At 43.4% G+C, this 16,735-nt stretch overlaps 2 protein-coding genes across 3 annotated transcripts in view; one reads left to right on the forward strand and one right to left on the reverse strand.

Moving 5' to 3' along the window:
• The window catches only part of nudc (nudC nuclear distribution protein), a 28,056-nt gene extending 19,181 nt beyond the window's left edge, over positions 1-8,875 (forward strand). The window contains exons 8-9 of the mRNA XM_073034456.1: positions 1,424-1,542; positions 7,790-8,875. Coding sequence (XP_072890557.1) covers positions 1,424-1,542; positions 7,790-7,841 — 171 coding nt within the window. The 3' untranslated portion in view covers positions 7,842-8,875. The remainder of the gene's footprint in view (positions 1-1,423; positions 1,543-7,789) is intronic.
• Positions 8,876-14,352: 5,477 nt separating this feature from the next.
• LOC140719795 (keratinocyte differentiation factor 1-like) overlaps positions 14,353-16,735 on the reverse strand; it is a 31,526-nt gene continuing 29,143 nt past the window's right edge. For both annotated transcript variants that reach the window (XM_073034669.1, XM_073034670.1), the window contains exon 4: positions 14,353-15,469. In XM_073034669.1, coding sequence (XP_072890770.1) covers positions 15,393-15,469 — 77 coding nt within the window. In that variant the 3' untranslated portion in view covers positions 14,353-15,392. The remainder of the gene's footprint in view (positions 15,470-16,735) is intronic.

Raw genomic sequence — 16,735 nt, forward strand, 5'->3', positions numbered from 1 at the left:
CCTTGACTTTAAATAACCTCCATGGCCTTGCCTCTTTCCCTTGAACATGTTTATTAAAAATAAAATTCATCCTCCATCTGCTGTTTTTTTTTCAATCTCATTATTGATGTTTGTTCCAATGACCTAGGTTTTGTTGGCATTCTTTTCATAATTCTATCAGGATATCAGCCTTCTCCTTTTAAAATCCTTTTTAAGACTCTTAAAACCTGCTCAGGTTTTTGGCTCATCATCTCCTATCCTTAATCATCTGTTATTCCAGGTTAAATGTTCTTTTAATCTAGTTGTCACCATTAACGGCTGGCTTGCATGAGCTAGAGATTTTTCTAGTTGAGCATTCAAAGGAAGCAAAGCTGTTATGTGATTCCTATCTGAGGTGCATCAATGCCTTTTGCATATTCTTTATCTGAGCAAGTAATGGAAGTTGTGGGTTGTCTGGTTTTTCATTTTTACTCTGTTTTTGGTATTCCTTTTACCAGTCTGAAAGATCTGATATTCAAAACTCTGCAGCTCGTACTCTGCCTTGTAATAAATCTTACTGATGTTTTAATCAATTACATAATTATATAGAATTATAATTATAATTAACCTTTTTATTCTGGCACCTTCTCCCGTCCTGAAGAAGGGTCTCAGCCTAAATCATTGACTCTTTATTAATTTTCATAGATGCTGAGTTCTCCATCATTTTGTGTGTGTTGCTTTGGATTTCTAGCATCCACAGACTTTCTCATGTTTATATTTTACCGTTATGTCCTCCGTGCATCAAATTTAAAATATTTGCCTTTTTCTGTATTTATGGCTTCTCCAACCAATGGAATTACCATCTACTCCAGTCTACTGCTGCATACCTTTTGATGTTGATGTCACTGTGACATTCCCAGTGGTCTCCATATTCTGTGCATGGAAGATATGTATCTATTTTCCAAGAAGGATGGTAGCAGCTTATGCAATTGTATGTTTAGAAAAGTTTCAAAATTGTTCATTATGTGGAGTATTTTTTGGGCCATTTTCCCATTTCATAATTTGTGAAAAGATGAGAACTGTTCTTACTGTTGAATAATTCGTCATATTAACCCATCAAGTCTTGTTCCTCTTGATAAGAATAAGTTGATAGCTATCACCCCATTAGGCTCTTCAACTAACTTCACTCAGCTTTACTTACCGCATCACTAAACTGTTCCCGCAACCTATGGATTCACTTTCAAAGACTTTTCATCTCATGTTCTTGATATTTATTATTGTTTCTGTCTTTGGCACATCGGTTGTTTGCCCATCCTGTTGATTCTATTTTGTTTCTTGTATTTACTGTGAATGCTGGAAGAAAATGAATCTCGGAGTTGCACATGGTAACATTTATGCATGTACTTTGATAATTTACTTTGAACATGGAGACCTACTGATTAGCTGCTTCCCTTCTGTACCATAGTTATCGGACTTGGATGGTGAGACTCGGAGTATGGTGGAGAAAATGATGTACGACCAGCGCCAAAAAGCTATGGGACTACCCACTTCAGAGGAGCAGAAAAAACAAGACATGTTGAAAAAGTACGTACTCCTTTGCAGCTAATGTAAGCTGCACCACGTCCAAGACACATAGTCTATAACATGCGGTTTGGAGACATGAGACTGCAGATGTTGGAGGTTGGGAGCAGCATACTAAACACTGGAGGAACTCAGTAAATCAGGCAGTATCAGTGCAGGAAAATGGACAGCTTTAGGCTGAATGTGTGTATAGATGCTGCCTGACCTGCTAAGTTTCTCCAGCATTTTGTTTGTTGCTATAGCTTGCAGTAGTCGGGGAAAAGATACAGGATGAATGAAACTTTTCGTAATTTGGTCATTTGGTTGGGGTGTGGTGTGCAGCCAGGTGGGTCAGTGGGTATTTGTATCCTGAATAGATGGTTTCAAATGTGTTTTGTGTTGGTTGGTGACAGATGGTTTACAATCCAGCAAAGCCAATAAGTGCAGATGTTTAAGCAGGTTTCTCTGCTTGTTGGAGGTATTAATGAAGACTAATATTAGAACTGAAAGAGTTACAAACAACTGAGCTTGTGTAATGAACTGGATTTGATTAGATTTAAGGTATAGGAACCCAAGGGAGACAGTGATCATGATATGATGGAAGCTAAAGTCAGGTGTATCAGTATTACAGAGGAATAAGGGGTATTATAGAGGCGTGAGAGAGGAGCTGGCCAAAGTTGATTGGAAGAGGACACTAGCAGGGATGATGGTAGTTTGGGGTTTCTGGGAGCAATTTGGAAGGTGCAAGGTAGATACATCCCAAAGAAGAATTAGTATTCTAAAGGCAGGATGACACATCTGTGGCAGACAAGGGAAGTCAAAGACAACATAAAAGCAAAGGAGAGGTCTTATAATAGAGCAAAAATCAGTGGGAAGTTAGAGGAATAGGAAAATTTTAAAACCAGTCAAAGGGAACTAAAGAAGCCATAAGGCAGGAAAAGATGAAATATGAAGGTAACCTAGTCAATAATATTAAAGAGGATATCAAAAGTTTTTTTCAGAGAGCAAACGAGAGGCAAGAGTATATCGTGAACCACTGGGAAATGACATTGGAGAGGTAGAAATGGGGGACAAACGGAATAAGTATTTTGCATTAGTCTTCACTGTGGAAGACACTAGCAGTATGCCAGAAGTGAGCGCAGTTGCTATCACTAGGGAGAAGATGCTTGGGAAACTGAAGGTACGTAAATATGTTATCTGGTCCAGGTAAACTACACCCTAGGGTTCTGAAAAAGTTAGCTAGAGATTGTGGAGGTATTAGTAATGATCCTTCAACAATCACCAGATTCTGGCATGGTTCCAGAGGACTGGAAAATTGCAGATGTCACTCCACTCTTCAAGAAGGGAAGGAGGCAGAAGAAAATAAATTATAGGTCAGTTAGCCTGACTTCGGTGGTTGGCAAGATGTTGGAGTCCATTATTAAGTTTGAGGTCTCGGAGGCACATTATAATATAGGCCAAAGTCAAAATGGTTTCCTTAAGGGAAAATCTCACCTGACTAATCTGTTAGAAATCTTTGAAGAAATAACAAGCAGGTTAGACAAAGGAGAATTGGTGGATGTTGTGCACTTGGATTTTCAGAAAGCTTTTAACAAGGTGCCACACATGAGGCTGCTTAACAAATTAAGAGCCCATGGTATTACAGGAAAGATACCAGCATGGATAGAGTATTGGCTGATTGGCAGGAGGCAAAGAGTGGGAATAGAGGGGGCCTTTTCTGGTTGGCTGCCGGTGACTAGTGGTGCTCCGTGGGTCTGTGTTGAGATCATTTTTTACGTTATATGTAAATGATTTTGATGATAGAATTGATGGCTTTGTGGAGGAACAATTAGTGTTGAGGAAGCAGGGAGTCTGCAGAAGGACTTAGACAACTTAGGAGAATGGTTAAAAAGTGGCAGATGGAATACTGTGTTGGGAAGTGTGTGGTCATGCACTTTGGTAGAAGGAATAAAAGCATTGACAATTTTCTAAATGGGCAGAAAATTCAAAATCCAAGGTGCAAATGGAGTCCTCATGCAGGATTCCCTAAAGGTTAACTTGCAGGTTGAGTTGGTGGTAAGGAAGGCAAATGTAATGTTAGCATTCATTTCAAGAGGACTAGAATATAAAAGCAAAGATGTAATGCTGAGGCCTTATAAGGCACTGGTGAGTCCTCACTTGGAGTACTGTGAGCAGTTTTGAGCCCTTTATCTCAAGAAAGGATGTGCTGACATTGTAGAGGGTTCAGAGGAGGTTCACGAGAATTATTCCCGGAATGAAAAGGTTATTGTTTGAGGAGCGTTAGATGGGTCTTGTCCACAACACACTGGAATTTACATGAGTGGTGGAGGAAGGCAGATTGATGTGTCATTGAAACTTATCAAATGTTGAAAGGCCTAAATAGAATGGATGTGGAAAGGATGTTTCCTGCAGTGTGGGAATCTAGGACCAGAGGGGACAGCCTCAGAATAGAGGGATGGCCGTGCTGGAGCCAAGATTACTCCTATGGTAATGACATTCATAACAAATACAACAATCAACAAGCCACGATGGACTTGTATGTGGTTTAAAAACAAGAGGACCAGCATTAGCTGAGGATAAGAGGACATGATTAGCTGAGACAATGACAACTTAATTGGAGATCCATCTACCAGTTGTATGCCCCATTTCTGTAAGGGAGTCAACTGAAAGCAAGTTAAGAAAGGTACTGGATAATGCCACAACTGTTTTCATTGTGTGCACCATGAACCACTGCCCAACAGAGGGCAAACAGGTATCGGTGTCTTCTTCTGTGCCTTTGGTTGGAAAACATTGGACCAAGGAAGGACCATGCCGCTCAGAGGAAGCATTAAAGTGATAAAAGCTGTGGTCTAACTACAACAGTTTTTGTAGGCAACATCTGTGAAAGCTTTGATACATTATCAGGCAGTTACTTGCAAAATGTGGCTTGGTTTTAAGATGGAAGAGAGTTCAAGGAGCTTCAGGAAAGTTGTAAGCATTTGGTTTTTGTGAGTATAAAGAACCAGAATCTAATCTGCATTCATTGAGGTCATTGCATGAACTTCAAGCAGGAGACAAAAGGCTGCTTGTAAAAGTAGATGCAAAGACCAAAACCCAGCTGCATGAATGGAAGGCCAAAAAAGGAGTCGATAGCGAGGTGGAAACGGGATTTGCAGATAATGTGGATGAGGAAAAGAGGAGAAGAAATTATAAAGGGAGCAAAGAAAGATTAGTAAGAGAATACTCCAGTGAACTAAAATCCCAAACTCAGGATGTACATCCTAAAAAGATGAAAAAGAGAGGGATGAAGAGAGAGAAAGAAGGCAAGACCAGGAGCAAAGCAAGGATGGAAGTAGATCTAGGGAGAATAACCAAGAAAAGGGGAAGAAAGGTATCCAAAGCTGTTAGTGCCACATCCTGCGGTCCGAGTTCACTCCTACAACCACCATGGAGGAAGTTCAGAATCTGAGTCTGTTTCAGTCACAAGTCTCACCTGCCAAATCTCCCCCTTGTCAGGAAAGATGTTTCCCCACAAGAGTAAGAAATCCCCTACAGTGATTAAATCTTTTAGGCCTGAATGGGATGATGTAACATTAATTATGCTGTAGGTGTATTCTATAATATATCGTGTATACAGTTGAGACGCATTCTGTATTGAGTTGGAGTTTATAGCTAGTTAGGGAGGAATGTGTGTTTAATATTTCAGTAGTATTTGAGTAAAGTAGTAAATATATTGTTTGATTAAGGATTCTTATTCATTTAAATAATTATGGGTATTGTGTAAAAAAAAGCAAATTACATGCATCATGACATTACCACGTGACACGTGGTGCCCCTTGTTTAAACACGAAGTTAGACTTGCATTTCTGATTCCATGTCTTCCTTTTAATTAGTTGAATGCTTTGAAGTTACAAAAAAATATCAGAATACCCATCTCCTAGTTGCTAAGTTTTTTGAGTTATTTAGGATCAGGGTATTTAAGGCATCAGAATTAAGTGGATCAGTTGTGCAAGAGTGCCCACTGACTCACAAAGCATGCAAGAGGAATATGTTAGATAGTGTGTGCCCTGTGGAAGTGGGTTGTTTCCTAATTAGGTCAATATGTGTGTTGCAATGTGCTGTTTTTCAGATCACCAAGCCTCCTTGATGGTCAAAGATTAACAAAGCTATGAGTTGTAACCTTGCCTTTAGTCTGACTGTGGAGGCACCTAAAGGTGCTGTAACACTGGAATGAAATCATGAACAGGGTACTGATATCTCTGTCTAGCTTCTCCGATTAGGCACTTGGAAATGGAACAAATATTTTCCATTACTGTGAAATGCACAAGTAACAGACAGGCCAAAAGAGAAAAGTCCTGGAGAAACAAGAGAGGCAGTCTGCTTGAAGAGAGAAGCAGATTTAGAATTTCAGGTTTGGGCCTTTTAATTGAAACACGCACACGCACAAACACAAGCACACACCCATCCACCATGACACAGACATTCACACATGCACAAACACACACTTACCTTTTCTAACCTACTTAATCTTCTAAGTTCAGACTTCTGTTCCACAGAGCAAACTCCTGGTTCCAACACCCACCTGCCTCCAACTTGTGGCCTGATTGAGTGTGGCTTCTGCCTGTAACTCTAGAGTTCAAAGCTCAATTTTTGAGGCTGCTGAGATCCTCTATCAAGACTAATTACCTTGCGTGGAAAGAATTTGAATGATGGTTCTTGGCTACTGTGGTTCATTTTATTGGTTTGCATTCTCTCACAAACCATTCACTGTTATATCCTCCAGTTTTGAAAAGTAGCTATCTCTGGTTTCCCACTCATTTTGAAAAGTTTTTCTTCCTTCTCTTGTCTGTGAGTGTCTCTGCTCTCCCTTATTCTGCTTTATTTAATGCTGTTCATCTAGATTATTTTACATTTATAATGAAGAGTATGAGCATATACACACAGAGCTGAGTTTTTCCTGCCTTTTTAAAAGTTTAATACATATTTTAAGATGTTTTTTTTCACTTCTTTGCATGTCTCAATTTTGAGTAAACTGTCTGCTGTTTATTGTCACATTATTGTCTGATTATTGTCACATTAGAGGGTCTTGTTGATAATGGCAAAGAGATCTTGGTCAGTCAGAGATGGGGGCTGAGGAATGACAAATGCATTTGAGTGAGAGGTCATGCATTTGAACAGTCAGGCCAGGGTAGGACTTGAACAGTGAATGGCAAGTGTTGTGGAACAGAGGGAATACAGGTGCACAGTCTGTGCAAAACAGCCCTGCAAGGTGGTGAAAGAAGGTGTTTAGCTTGCTGGCCGCCTTCAGTCAGGACATTAAAACTATTGAATAAGGACATAATGTAACAATTATAAAAGTCATTGGTGAGGTGTACAGTTTTGGTCACCCTGTTGTAAGAAAGACACTGGACAGGCTACAAAAGAGATATATGAGGAAGTTGCCTGGTTAAAGGACCTGAGTTAAAGGGAGTGGTTGGACCATACTAGATCTTTATTCCCTGGAGATCAGGAGAAGTTAATATAATCGTGAGGGGCATGGATACAGTGCAGGGTCATAATCTTTTCCCCAGATTTGGGGAGTCTGAAACCAGAGCACACAGATACAGAAGAAAAGGAGAGAGAGGTTTAAAAGGTATGAGGGTAGTGAATGCCTGGAATGTGCTTTCAGAGGAAGTGGTGAAGGCAACTACAATTACAATAAGAAGCACTTGCACGGGAACATGGAAGGAGGGAGCTTGGAGAATTATGGGCTGTGGTTAGCAATGAGCAGTTGGACTAAAGGGCCTGTTTCTGTGTTGTATTACTCTGACTAGATTAATTCGATATAACCAAGATTTGAGTTTTGCTGTGTACAGTTAATTAATCCTAGTTAAGGTATGGGATGCCAAAAATCAGCCCTGAATCTGTTCCTGATTGATGTCCGGTGAGTTTGTACATTGCCATAGCACAGCCCATTATAATGGGGAAAGTCTAAACACTCTTGGGGTACTGGGTCTGGTTGGGGCCAGATTAATGCACTGGGGCCTCCTGTAACATTTCCCAACAGCTGTAGTAGACGACAAAGCAATAGGTCCATTTAAACCTGTTGCCCTTTTCACTTAAGGCTGCAGAATGGATAAAAATGTGAATTGTGTTTGATTATGTTTTGACCAAGCTTTCTGTTAACTCTTCTGAAGGTCCTGGGCAGACGGCTACTCTTTTGGATTAAAAAAAACTGAATTATATGAAATAAAACTCTTAAATTGAGTAACATTAGTCCTGTATGATTTAACCTTACTGTGCTTCTCTGCAGGTTCATGGAGCAACACCCTGAAATGGACTTCTCAAAGGCCAAGTTCAGTTAAAGATCTGTGCCTACCCTGGGGCTGAAAGGGATACTCAGACTATTGGAAGAGTTTCTGCAAAATGGTTACATTATGAGCATTGCCTCGTGCTGTGTATCCTGCATCCCAAGTTTGTTACACCATCTGGGTTGTTCTTGAGCGCAAACAGAATGTTTAACATCTGCATTGCAGTCACCACACTGCATTCATCAGAAGGTGTTTAGCCGATGAATTTGTGTTTTCTGGCTGGCCTCATAACGATCATCGCACCTCCTTAGTGTGTCAGTTTCACAGACTAGCTGTGAACTACTGTCTGGCAATGTGCATTGCAGTTACTGTGGTCTTTATCATTTTTCAACAGGGCTTTACCCAATAATATCTCTGTCTGAATAAAATCTCCATTTCCTATATCCTTGCATCAGTCTTGGAGTGAGAGTTTAGTTAGCATCCCATCGAAGCACATTGTATGACAGAAGCCACCCAGAAAATGCTTGATGGTTCTTTATTTTTCTTTCCTCTTGAGCTTAGATGAGGAGCGTGTGTGTGTCAATAGCATTTGGCCACCAACACGTTATGCAAACAGCCTGTGTTAGAATCTCTCCTTGTTCACTCAGCATGGAGGCTGTTCAGTAAGTGCTATGCAACCCTCCCCCCCCCCACCTGCTGATAAAATGGAAATGGCTGAACTTGCGTTCAACCTTATGTTTCTTGCTGGTTGCTGTGTGCTCTGGCCCAGTCATGGCCATGTTGATATACATGCTGCTCTGAGATGGGCTGTTGTATGTTTGGTTTTGAAGTCATCTGGTTGACTGAACTGCTGCACATTTCCAGGTGAAGGGCAAAGTGTTGTAATTATATGGGTCATCGCTCTCCCTTTCCTTCTCTGTGTTTCCAGGTCAGTAACAGGGTGCCTAGATAAATTAAGTGTCTTCATCAAGCGTGTTATGTTTTTAAAAAAATATTGGATTGTATTGATGCACTGGACCATAAGCTGAAATCCATTTCTCAATAAAGCCAAGCCACTGGCAGCTGTGTGGCAATGGTTTATAATTTAAGATGTGTTCAAAAGAGAAACAGTAAATTTAGCAGCACGGGGATCCTGTCCCACAGATCTGGCACAAATGCTTTTGATTTAAAGACTAGCAAAAGAGGTGCACCGGAAGAAGGATTCTGTTTGTGTGAAGCTGACCACAAAGATTGGGGTGCCACGGTAGCATAGTGGTTAGTGCAACGCTATTACAGCTTGGGGGGGGGGGGTCAGAGTTCAATTCTGATGTCATGCATAAGGAGTCTCTACGTTCTCCCCGTTTAATGGATGGGTTTTCTCTGGGTCGTCCGGTTTCCATCCTCAGTCCAGAGATGTGCAATATGGTAGGTTAATCAGCCATTGCAAATTGTCCCATGATTGGGGTAGGGTTAAATTGGGAGTTGTTGGGTCGTGCTGCTAGGAGGGCCTATTCTGTACTGTATCTCTAAATTAAATAAAAATCTGGCAGGGTGTTAGTTTTTAACCGTCTATGTTTCAGTGGAAACAGGCTAAAATAGTTGATCCCAAATGGGAAACATGAAGACTTCACCAATGACAAGGCAACCTCTTATCAAACCCTCTGGGACCTCTGATTTGTCTTTAAAAACAGCATTACAAGAGCATAATTTCCATCAAGTTAAATGGGAGAGGTTAAAGCCATTACCTAGTTCCAGTCCATCTTAATTAATATGTATTTATTTCAATCTCTGGTTTTGTTAATTTCTCTTGTCCTCTTTGAATTTTAGTATTGGGCATAAGATATAGGAACAGAATTAGCCCATTCAGGTTATCAAATCTGCTCCACCATTCAATCGTGACTGATTTATTTTCCCTCTGAACTATATTCTCTTGCTTTCTCCCTGTAACTTCTGATGCCCTTACTAATCAATAGCCTATCAACCTCCACTTTAAATATACCCACTGAATTGGCCTTCACAGCCATCTTTGGCAATGAATTCCACAGATTTACAACCTTCCGGCTAAAGAAGTTCTTCCACATCTCTGTTCTAAAGAGACAGCCTTGAATTCTAAGCTGTGCCTTCTGGTCATAGAGTCTTTCACTATTGAAAAAATTCTCTCCACATCCACTGTCTAGGCCAGGGGTTCCAACCCCTCAGTTCCCCATAGATCCCTCGGTTTTTGGTAGGGGTATCCATGACATACAAAGGTTGGGAGCCCCTGATTGAGGCTTTTCAATATTTAGTAGGTTTCAGTGAGGTTCCCCCTCATTCTTCTAAACTGAGGTGAATACAGGCCCAGAGCCATCAAACACTCCTTGTGTGTTGACCCTTTCATTCCCAGAATAACTTTTGTTTCCTCTGCTGGACACTCATCCTCCTATACTGTGATCTGCACCCTTTCATGCATCTGTAGGTTCACTGAATCTTTGCTCAAACAAGTGAAGAATTTTTATTTTGCTGTGTTGTAGGATGTGGTTACAACATGAAAGATGAAGGGTATGTCTGGGCAATAGCCTATCTACCACTGAAATTCTGTGCGTGCGCTTGTAGGGTGGTAGTGTAAATGATTACAGTAAAATTCTGATAATCCATCCTATTGTTTGGAAGCCTATTTTAAAACTAATTTAGGTAACTGGAAAATTATTACCACTATGTAATGTTTAAAAAAGTGAATTGAGTACAGTGTGTATTAGCAATAATATCCAGGAGTTCAAAAATCTGTCAGTCTGATACAACCACAGGTCCAAGGGTGCTGGATTGCCAAAGTCTACGATTCCACAAGGGAACAGAAACAGGGCAACAGGCACAAAGACAAAGGTGTTTCAGAAAATCTATAACCTATCAATCAGATGCTGAAAGGATAGAGTGGAAAAGTCAGTAACGTGCTAACAATTATTATGTTGCTTTTACACTGTTGTAGAAGCCGACCAGAGACCAAATACCAAGACCCCTGCGCAATCAGTCAATGCCCACTTTTGTTTGAGGGCTACTTGCACTGCACTTCTCGACACAAACACTCTTCACCTCACAGCAACTCCTTTACTACTGGTCCTGACCAACAAATTGGAAAGATAAAAATTAAGAAAGCCACCAGGAATATCCCCCCTCAAATTCTAAAACTAAGTTTGTCTGTCAGAAATCAACAATCTCACGATGTGCAGCTGGAAAAAGGAGGATTGGCCAGGGGAACCTCAGAGATAAGGTAAGCACTCTCCTCCTCCCTCCCATCTCCCACCTATCCCAATCCCTCTCACTTCTCCCTCCCATCCCTCTCCCCTCCATCTCCCTCCTATCACTCTCCCCTCTCCCTTCATCCCTCTCAACCCTACTCCCACCCCTCCAATCCCTCTCCCCATCCCACCCCTCTCTTCCATCCTTCTCCCTCCCATCCCCCAATCCATCTCACTTCTCCCTTTCCCATCTCCCACCCCTTCCTCTCCCATCTCCCTCTCAACCCTCTCCCCTCATCCTCCCAGCCCTCTCCCCATCTCTCCCCCCACACCCCTCCAATCCCTCTCCCCCCTCTCCCTCACCCACCCCATTCCCACCCATCCTATCTCCCTTCCGCCCTCCCTCCCATCCCCCAATCCCTCTCTCTCCTCTCCTACCCATCCCCATTTCTCTCCCCTCTCCCTGCTCCTCATTCCTCTCCCATCTCTCCCCCCCTTCTGCCCTCCCTCCCACCCGTCTCCCTCTCCCTTCATCCCTCTCACCTCTCCCCCTTTGTCCCATCACTCTCCCCTCTCCCTCACCCTTTTCCCCTGTCCCTCCCACCCATCCGTATTCCTTCTCCCCCACCCTCTCCTCCCTCCTTTGGTCTTCATAAATCAATGTATTGAGTACAGGAGATAAAGAAAGCTTTTGGCACATTCCCTGTACATAACATCCCCAGAGCCGATCTACCTTTCAAGGAATTCTGGATCTGTATTCCCAGATCCCTTTGTGCTATTGCAATTGGCGTTCATTGTCTAAGACCTACCCTGGTTGATCTTCCCAACGTGCAACACCTCATCCTTCTCTGCATTAAATTCCATATGTCATTTTTCCAGTTGGTCCAGATCCTGCTACAAGCTTTGTTAGTCTTATTTGCTGTCCCCTACACCCCCAGTCTTGGTGTCATCCCCAAATTAGCTGATCCAGTTCACCACATCATCCAGAATATTGATATAGATGACAAACAACAATGAACCCAACACCGATTCCCTGCAGCACACCTTTAGTCACAGACCTCCTGTCAGAGAGGCAACCATCTTCTACCACTCTCTGGCTTCTCCTACAAAGCCAATGTCTAATCCAATTTGCTACCTCATCCTGAATGCTGAGCGACTGAACCTTCTTGACTGACCTGCCATACAGGACCTTGTCAAAAGTCTTGCTGAAGTCCACGTAGACAACATCCACTGTCTTGCCTTTATCAAATTTCCTGGTTATTTCCTTGAAAAACTCTTAAGATTGGTTAGACATGATTTACCATGCACAAAGCCATACCAACTATTCCTAACAAGTCCCTGTCTATCTAAATACTCTGGTCTGTTAGATTCCAATAAGCTACCCGCCACTGCTGTCAGGCTCACCAGCCTATAATTTCCTGGCTTATTCTTAGAGCCTTCCTTAAGCAACAGAACAACTTTAACTGTCCTCCAATCGTCTGGCACCTCATCCGTGGCTGAGGACATTTTAAATATCTCTGCCAGGGCCTCTGGGGACTTAACCACCCTAATCTGCCTCAACAGCAAACACCTCCTCTTCTGTAATCTGTACAGGGTCCATGACCACTGGCTCGATCCAAGATGTCCCTGACCCTGGCATGTGGGAGGCAACATATCATCCAGAAATCTTATTCTCATCCGCAGAACCTCCTTTCTGTTCCCTTAACCAATTGATTCCCTATCACTACAGCTCTCCTCTTTGCCTCCCTTCCCTTCAGAGCTATCGAGCCAGAGTCAGCGCTGGAGACCTGACTGCTGTGGCTTTCCTCCGCTAGATCATTCCCCACCATCAGCATCCAAAGCAATATCCCTGTTGTTGAGGGGTACTCTGCACTGACTGCCTGTGAGCTGTCCATCAAACCCTCAGCCTCCCAAATGATCCAGAGTTCACCCAGTCCCAGCTCCAACTCCATAACATGTTGTATTAGAAGCGGCAGCTGAATGCACTTCTTGCAGGTGTCACTGGAGGTTTCCCTGCCTTCCCACATCCCACAAGAGGAGCCCTCCAGAATCCTGCCTGGCATCACTACTACTTACAATAAGAAAGAAAGAATAAATAATAAAAAAATTAAATCTACTTACGGCTTACGCCTCCATGAGCCAAAGCCTCACAGCCCACTCTGACACAGGCCCATTCATGCAATAGCCACTCTGCTTAAACCCAACTTTTTATTGGATCTTGCTAAGTGCCTAAATATGCACAACCAAATGACTCCTTGGGAACTGTGGCATGTAAAACGTGCCAACTGCCCCCATGCGCTCTTTTAAACCCTGTCTCCCTTGGCAATCCAATGTCTCCTCAGGAAACGTAGCATGCAAAAGATTTTTTGAGCAGTTTTTTTTTTGCCCTGAATTTGGCCCATCATGTTTTCAAATTGATCTTACGTACCAAAGAAAGGTGCTTCGATTATGCATTCAGGAATGGGTTTTAATTGTTTACTATGCCAAGAGAGGAATGGGATAATTCTATTTATTTATTTAGCATTACAGCATGTAACATACCCTTCAAACTGCTCTGCACAAACCACTGATTCAACCCTAGCCGAATCACAGGATAATTGACAATGCACCAAGGCAGAAGCATAATTCAGTCATGTTACATTTAGAGAAGCATGCTTCAATGGGTTACTGTACCCACTGAAACATGTTCCTCTAAATGTAACATGACCTATTTAATCAACCAAGGAAAATTACCGCGTGTTTAATAGAATGGATGAGTGTCCCAGCAAAGGGCCATACTTCACACTACAGCACCATCTGGCTGCTGGAAGGGGTAGCACCAGATACACTAAAAAAAGACTTCATCTATTCTCTCACTGATCTCTGCTTCTTTCATAAAATCTGTCAAAACTCACTTTTCCATAGCTGTGTCTGTCCCTGGGGTCCAGTGATTCTATAGTGGTCAGTCCATGTGTTTTTTGGCAAGGTATGATGTGCAATGAAAACACAAATAAGTCAATTTCTGCTCTTATGCACAAAGCAGGCAGAGAGGGCATGAGTTCCAATGATAGAAGTAGCAATGAAACGAGTGGTGTTTCCCCAAAGGTGGGATTAACAACTCCAGGTGGAGTTCTGAACCCAAATTCCTCTCCCATTCTACGGGATTCAGTGAACTGCTCAGCTTCATCATTGCCAACGGTAGAACCCCACGATGGACGACCATCCCAAAGATTTCACCGATACTTTGAGCTTGTCCATATCAAAATAAAGAACACAAGAAACACATTCCCAGCTGGAGGAATCCTAAATCACAATATTAACTAGACCCATCTCTTTGGGCAAGCGTTGGGAGCGGAGGTCAGGTGTGGAAGTAAATTGGAGATCACAGACAAAGATAGTTTTTCATTTTAATATAAAAAAGCAACTCATTAAAATCCATCAATATTGCCCACTACAGTCCAGCATCTCATTCAATGGAGAGAATATATTCTGGTACTCTCAGTCCACCAGTCTGCACTTTACGTACTGTGCTGTATTTTACACAGGGCGGCCACTCGGGAGACCCTGCCCTCCACCACTGTGTCCTCAGCAGTGAATCACTGCAAGTTCAGCACGTGAGGGTTGGTGTTGGGCAGGCCGTGGGAATGGTGTGGCACTGAGATGTGGGGTTCCAGAGGGCACCTAGGCTGGCACAGTGGGTAGACCCATTGCTGGAGGCTGGAAGCACCTGCTCCCATGTGCCGACGGTCTCTCACCACCGCCCCGTGGACACTGACCGCACAGCTCTCCCCACAGTCCAGTGGTCTGGTTGCTCACAGTTACCGGTCAAGACGCAGTCCTGAGTCCCACACATCTCCCAACTGCCCAGCTCGACTCTCGGCATCGAGCCTTGGGGAAGTTCACTGCTGGACATCCGTGTGGTTGGCAATTTATCTTGTATATAGTGCTATAATGACAGAGTGCTTATTCCTGGAACATACTTTGAATGCTAAGCAAGGGTACCAGTGCAAAACAAAAGTAACTGTACACGCATAACCCTTCCACCTGAGCGAGAACTTACCATTACCCTGGTGAAAGATCCTGTGCCCACTCACTATGCATGGGCATGGTGGGTCCTATCTCGTCATTCCAGTCCACTGACTCTAGATCTCCCCATCCTCGGGAATGAACGGATAAAATGGGTTGTGGGGGGGGGGGGGGGGGGTGGTGAAGGTTGGAGTAGGGTGCAAAGGAGCAGAATGGTTGTATTAAAGGCCAGTCGTAGCAGACTCCAGCAACTGGAGACTGTACCCAGAAAGTCTCGAAGGTGTCAGCAGGAGGGAGAGAACAACACAACCTTGAAAAGACCCAGAGAGGGAGGGATTCAGCTCCGTGCTTTCCACTCGACTCTGCTGGTTCCACCCATCATGCCCTTTGATGAATCTGCCCTCTGATCCTAGATATAGACTTTGAGCAGCGGAGCTCCTGAAGAATCAGTCTCCGTGTCCTGAAGGGAATCGTCTTTCCGCAATTCTGGAGGAAGACAGCAATAAGAACTTTTCAGTTAGAACATTTAAAACCCCATGGAGAGTGGGGTGTAGAAATACAGCAATACTGGGCACATCATCATTATGTGCCGTGTCATATGATATCATCATCACATGCCCTGTCGCATGACATCATGTGCCGTGTCGCATAATGTGGGCGATCATGGTCCCATGGCCATGATTGTTCTCGCCAAACTTTTCTACAGAAGTGGTTTGCCATTGCCTTCTGGGCAGTGTCTTTATAAGACGGGTGGCCCAGCTATAACCAATACTCTTCAGAGATGGTCAGCCTGGTGTCACTGGTCGCATAACCAGGACTTGTGATGTGCACCGGCTGCCTGTACAACCATCCACCATCTGAGAGTACCAGAAAGGCTACACCTTGCCTGAGTGACCTGCGGCCTAGCAGAGGGAAGGACTGCCCTTTGCCTCCTTTGGTAGAGACCTAATCCCACCCCGCCACTCAATAAAGGGGGTAAGAGGTCAAAAGCAAGGACAGTGCAGATCCCAGTTTCTGGCAGAAGAGGTTTAAGGGAAGGGATGTGATGATGGATGAAAGCGAGGGACTGGATGGAGGGGAATGAGGGAGAGAAACAGAATGGAAAACAGAGGCACAGGAGATGAGGTGCAAGGGCCCCAGATGAGACTGTCAAGCATAGCAAGAGGAGAAGGAAGAGCAGAGGCACTGAGGGGTAGATTCTTCTCCCTGAAGTAGAAATGTAAAATAGAGGACACAGTCTTAACCTCAAGAAGACAACAACCTTGTGGTTTGGAGGCTTGTGTGCCTCAATGACCTGGTGAGCTATGCTGGCTGGAGTCTGGGCTTTATGCTTTGGCTCTTTGTAGGATCAAACGCCAAATATGTCAAAGGGGCGAGGACAGGCGAAGAGTGATCCAGGTTCGAGGGTTCAACTCAGGGCAACAACCCTGACTGGTCAAACAAAACTGTTACAGTCCTTCTACATCTGACTGCCTCCACCTGGGGCTTGTGTGACTGACAGTCGTGAAAACTGAGGGGAACCTACTGACAGGATGAAGGACGTCACGAACACCGCTGGAGATGGAGGACCTTCATTGCTGCCTGAAATGCCAGTGGTGTACAGGCAGCAGATTAAAAAAGGACACAGCTTTAAGGTAAGAAGGCTTAAAAGAGATTTATGAGGTGTTTTGTTTAAAACTAAGAGTGCAGATGTCCGGAGGAAGTGGTGGAAGTGGATATGATAGCAAAGTTAAGAGACATTTAGGCAGACAG

Source organism: Hemitrygon akajei, chromosome 32 (assembly GCF_048418815.1).
Source record: "Hemitrygon akajei chromosome 32, sHemAka1.3, whole genome shotgun sequence".
Taxonomy (NCBI): Eukaryota; Metazoa; Chordata; class Chondrichthyes; order Myliobatiformes; family Dasyatidae; genus Hemitrygon; species Hemitrygon akajei.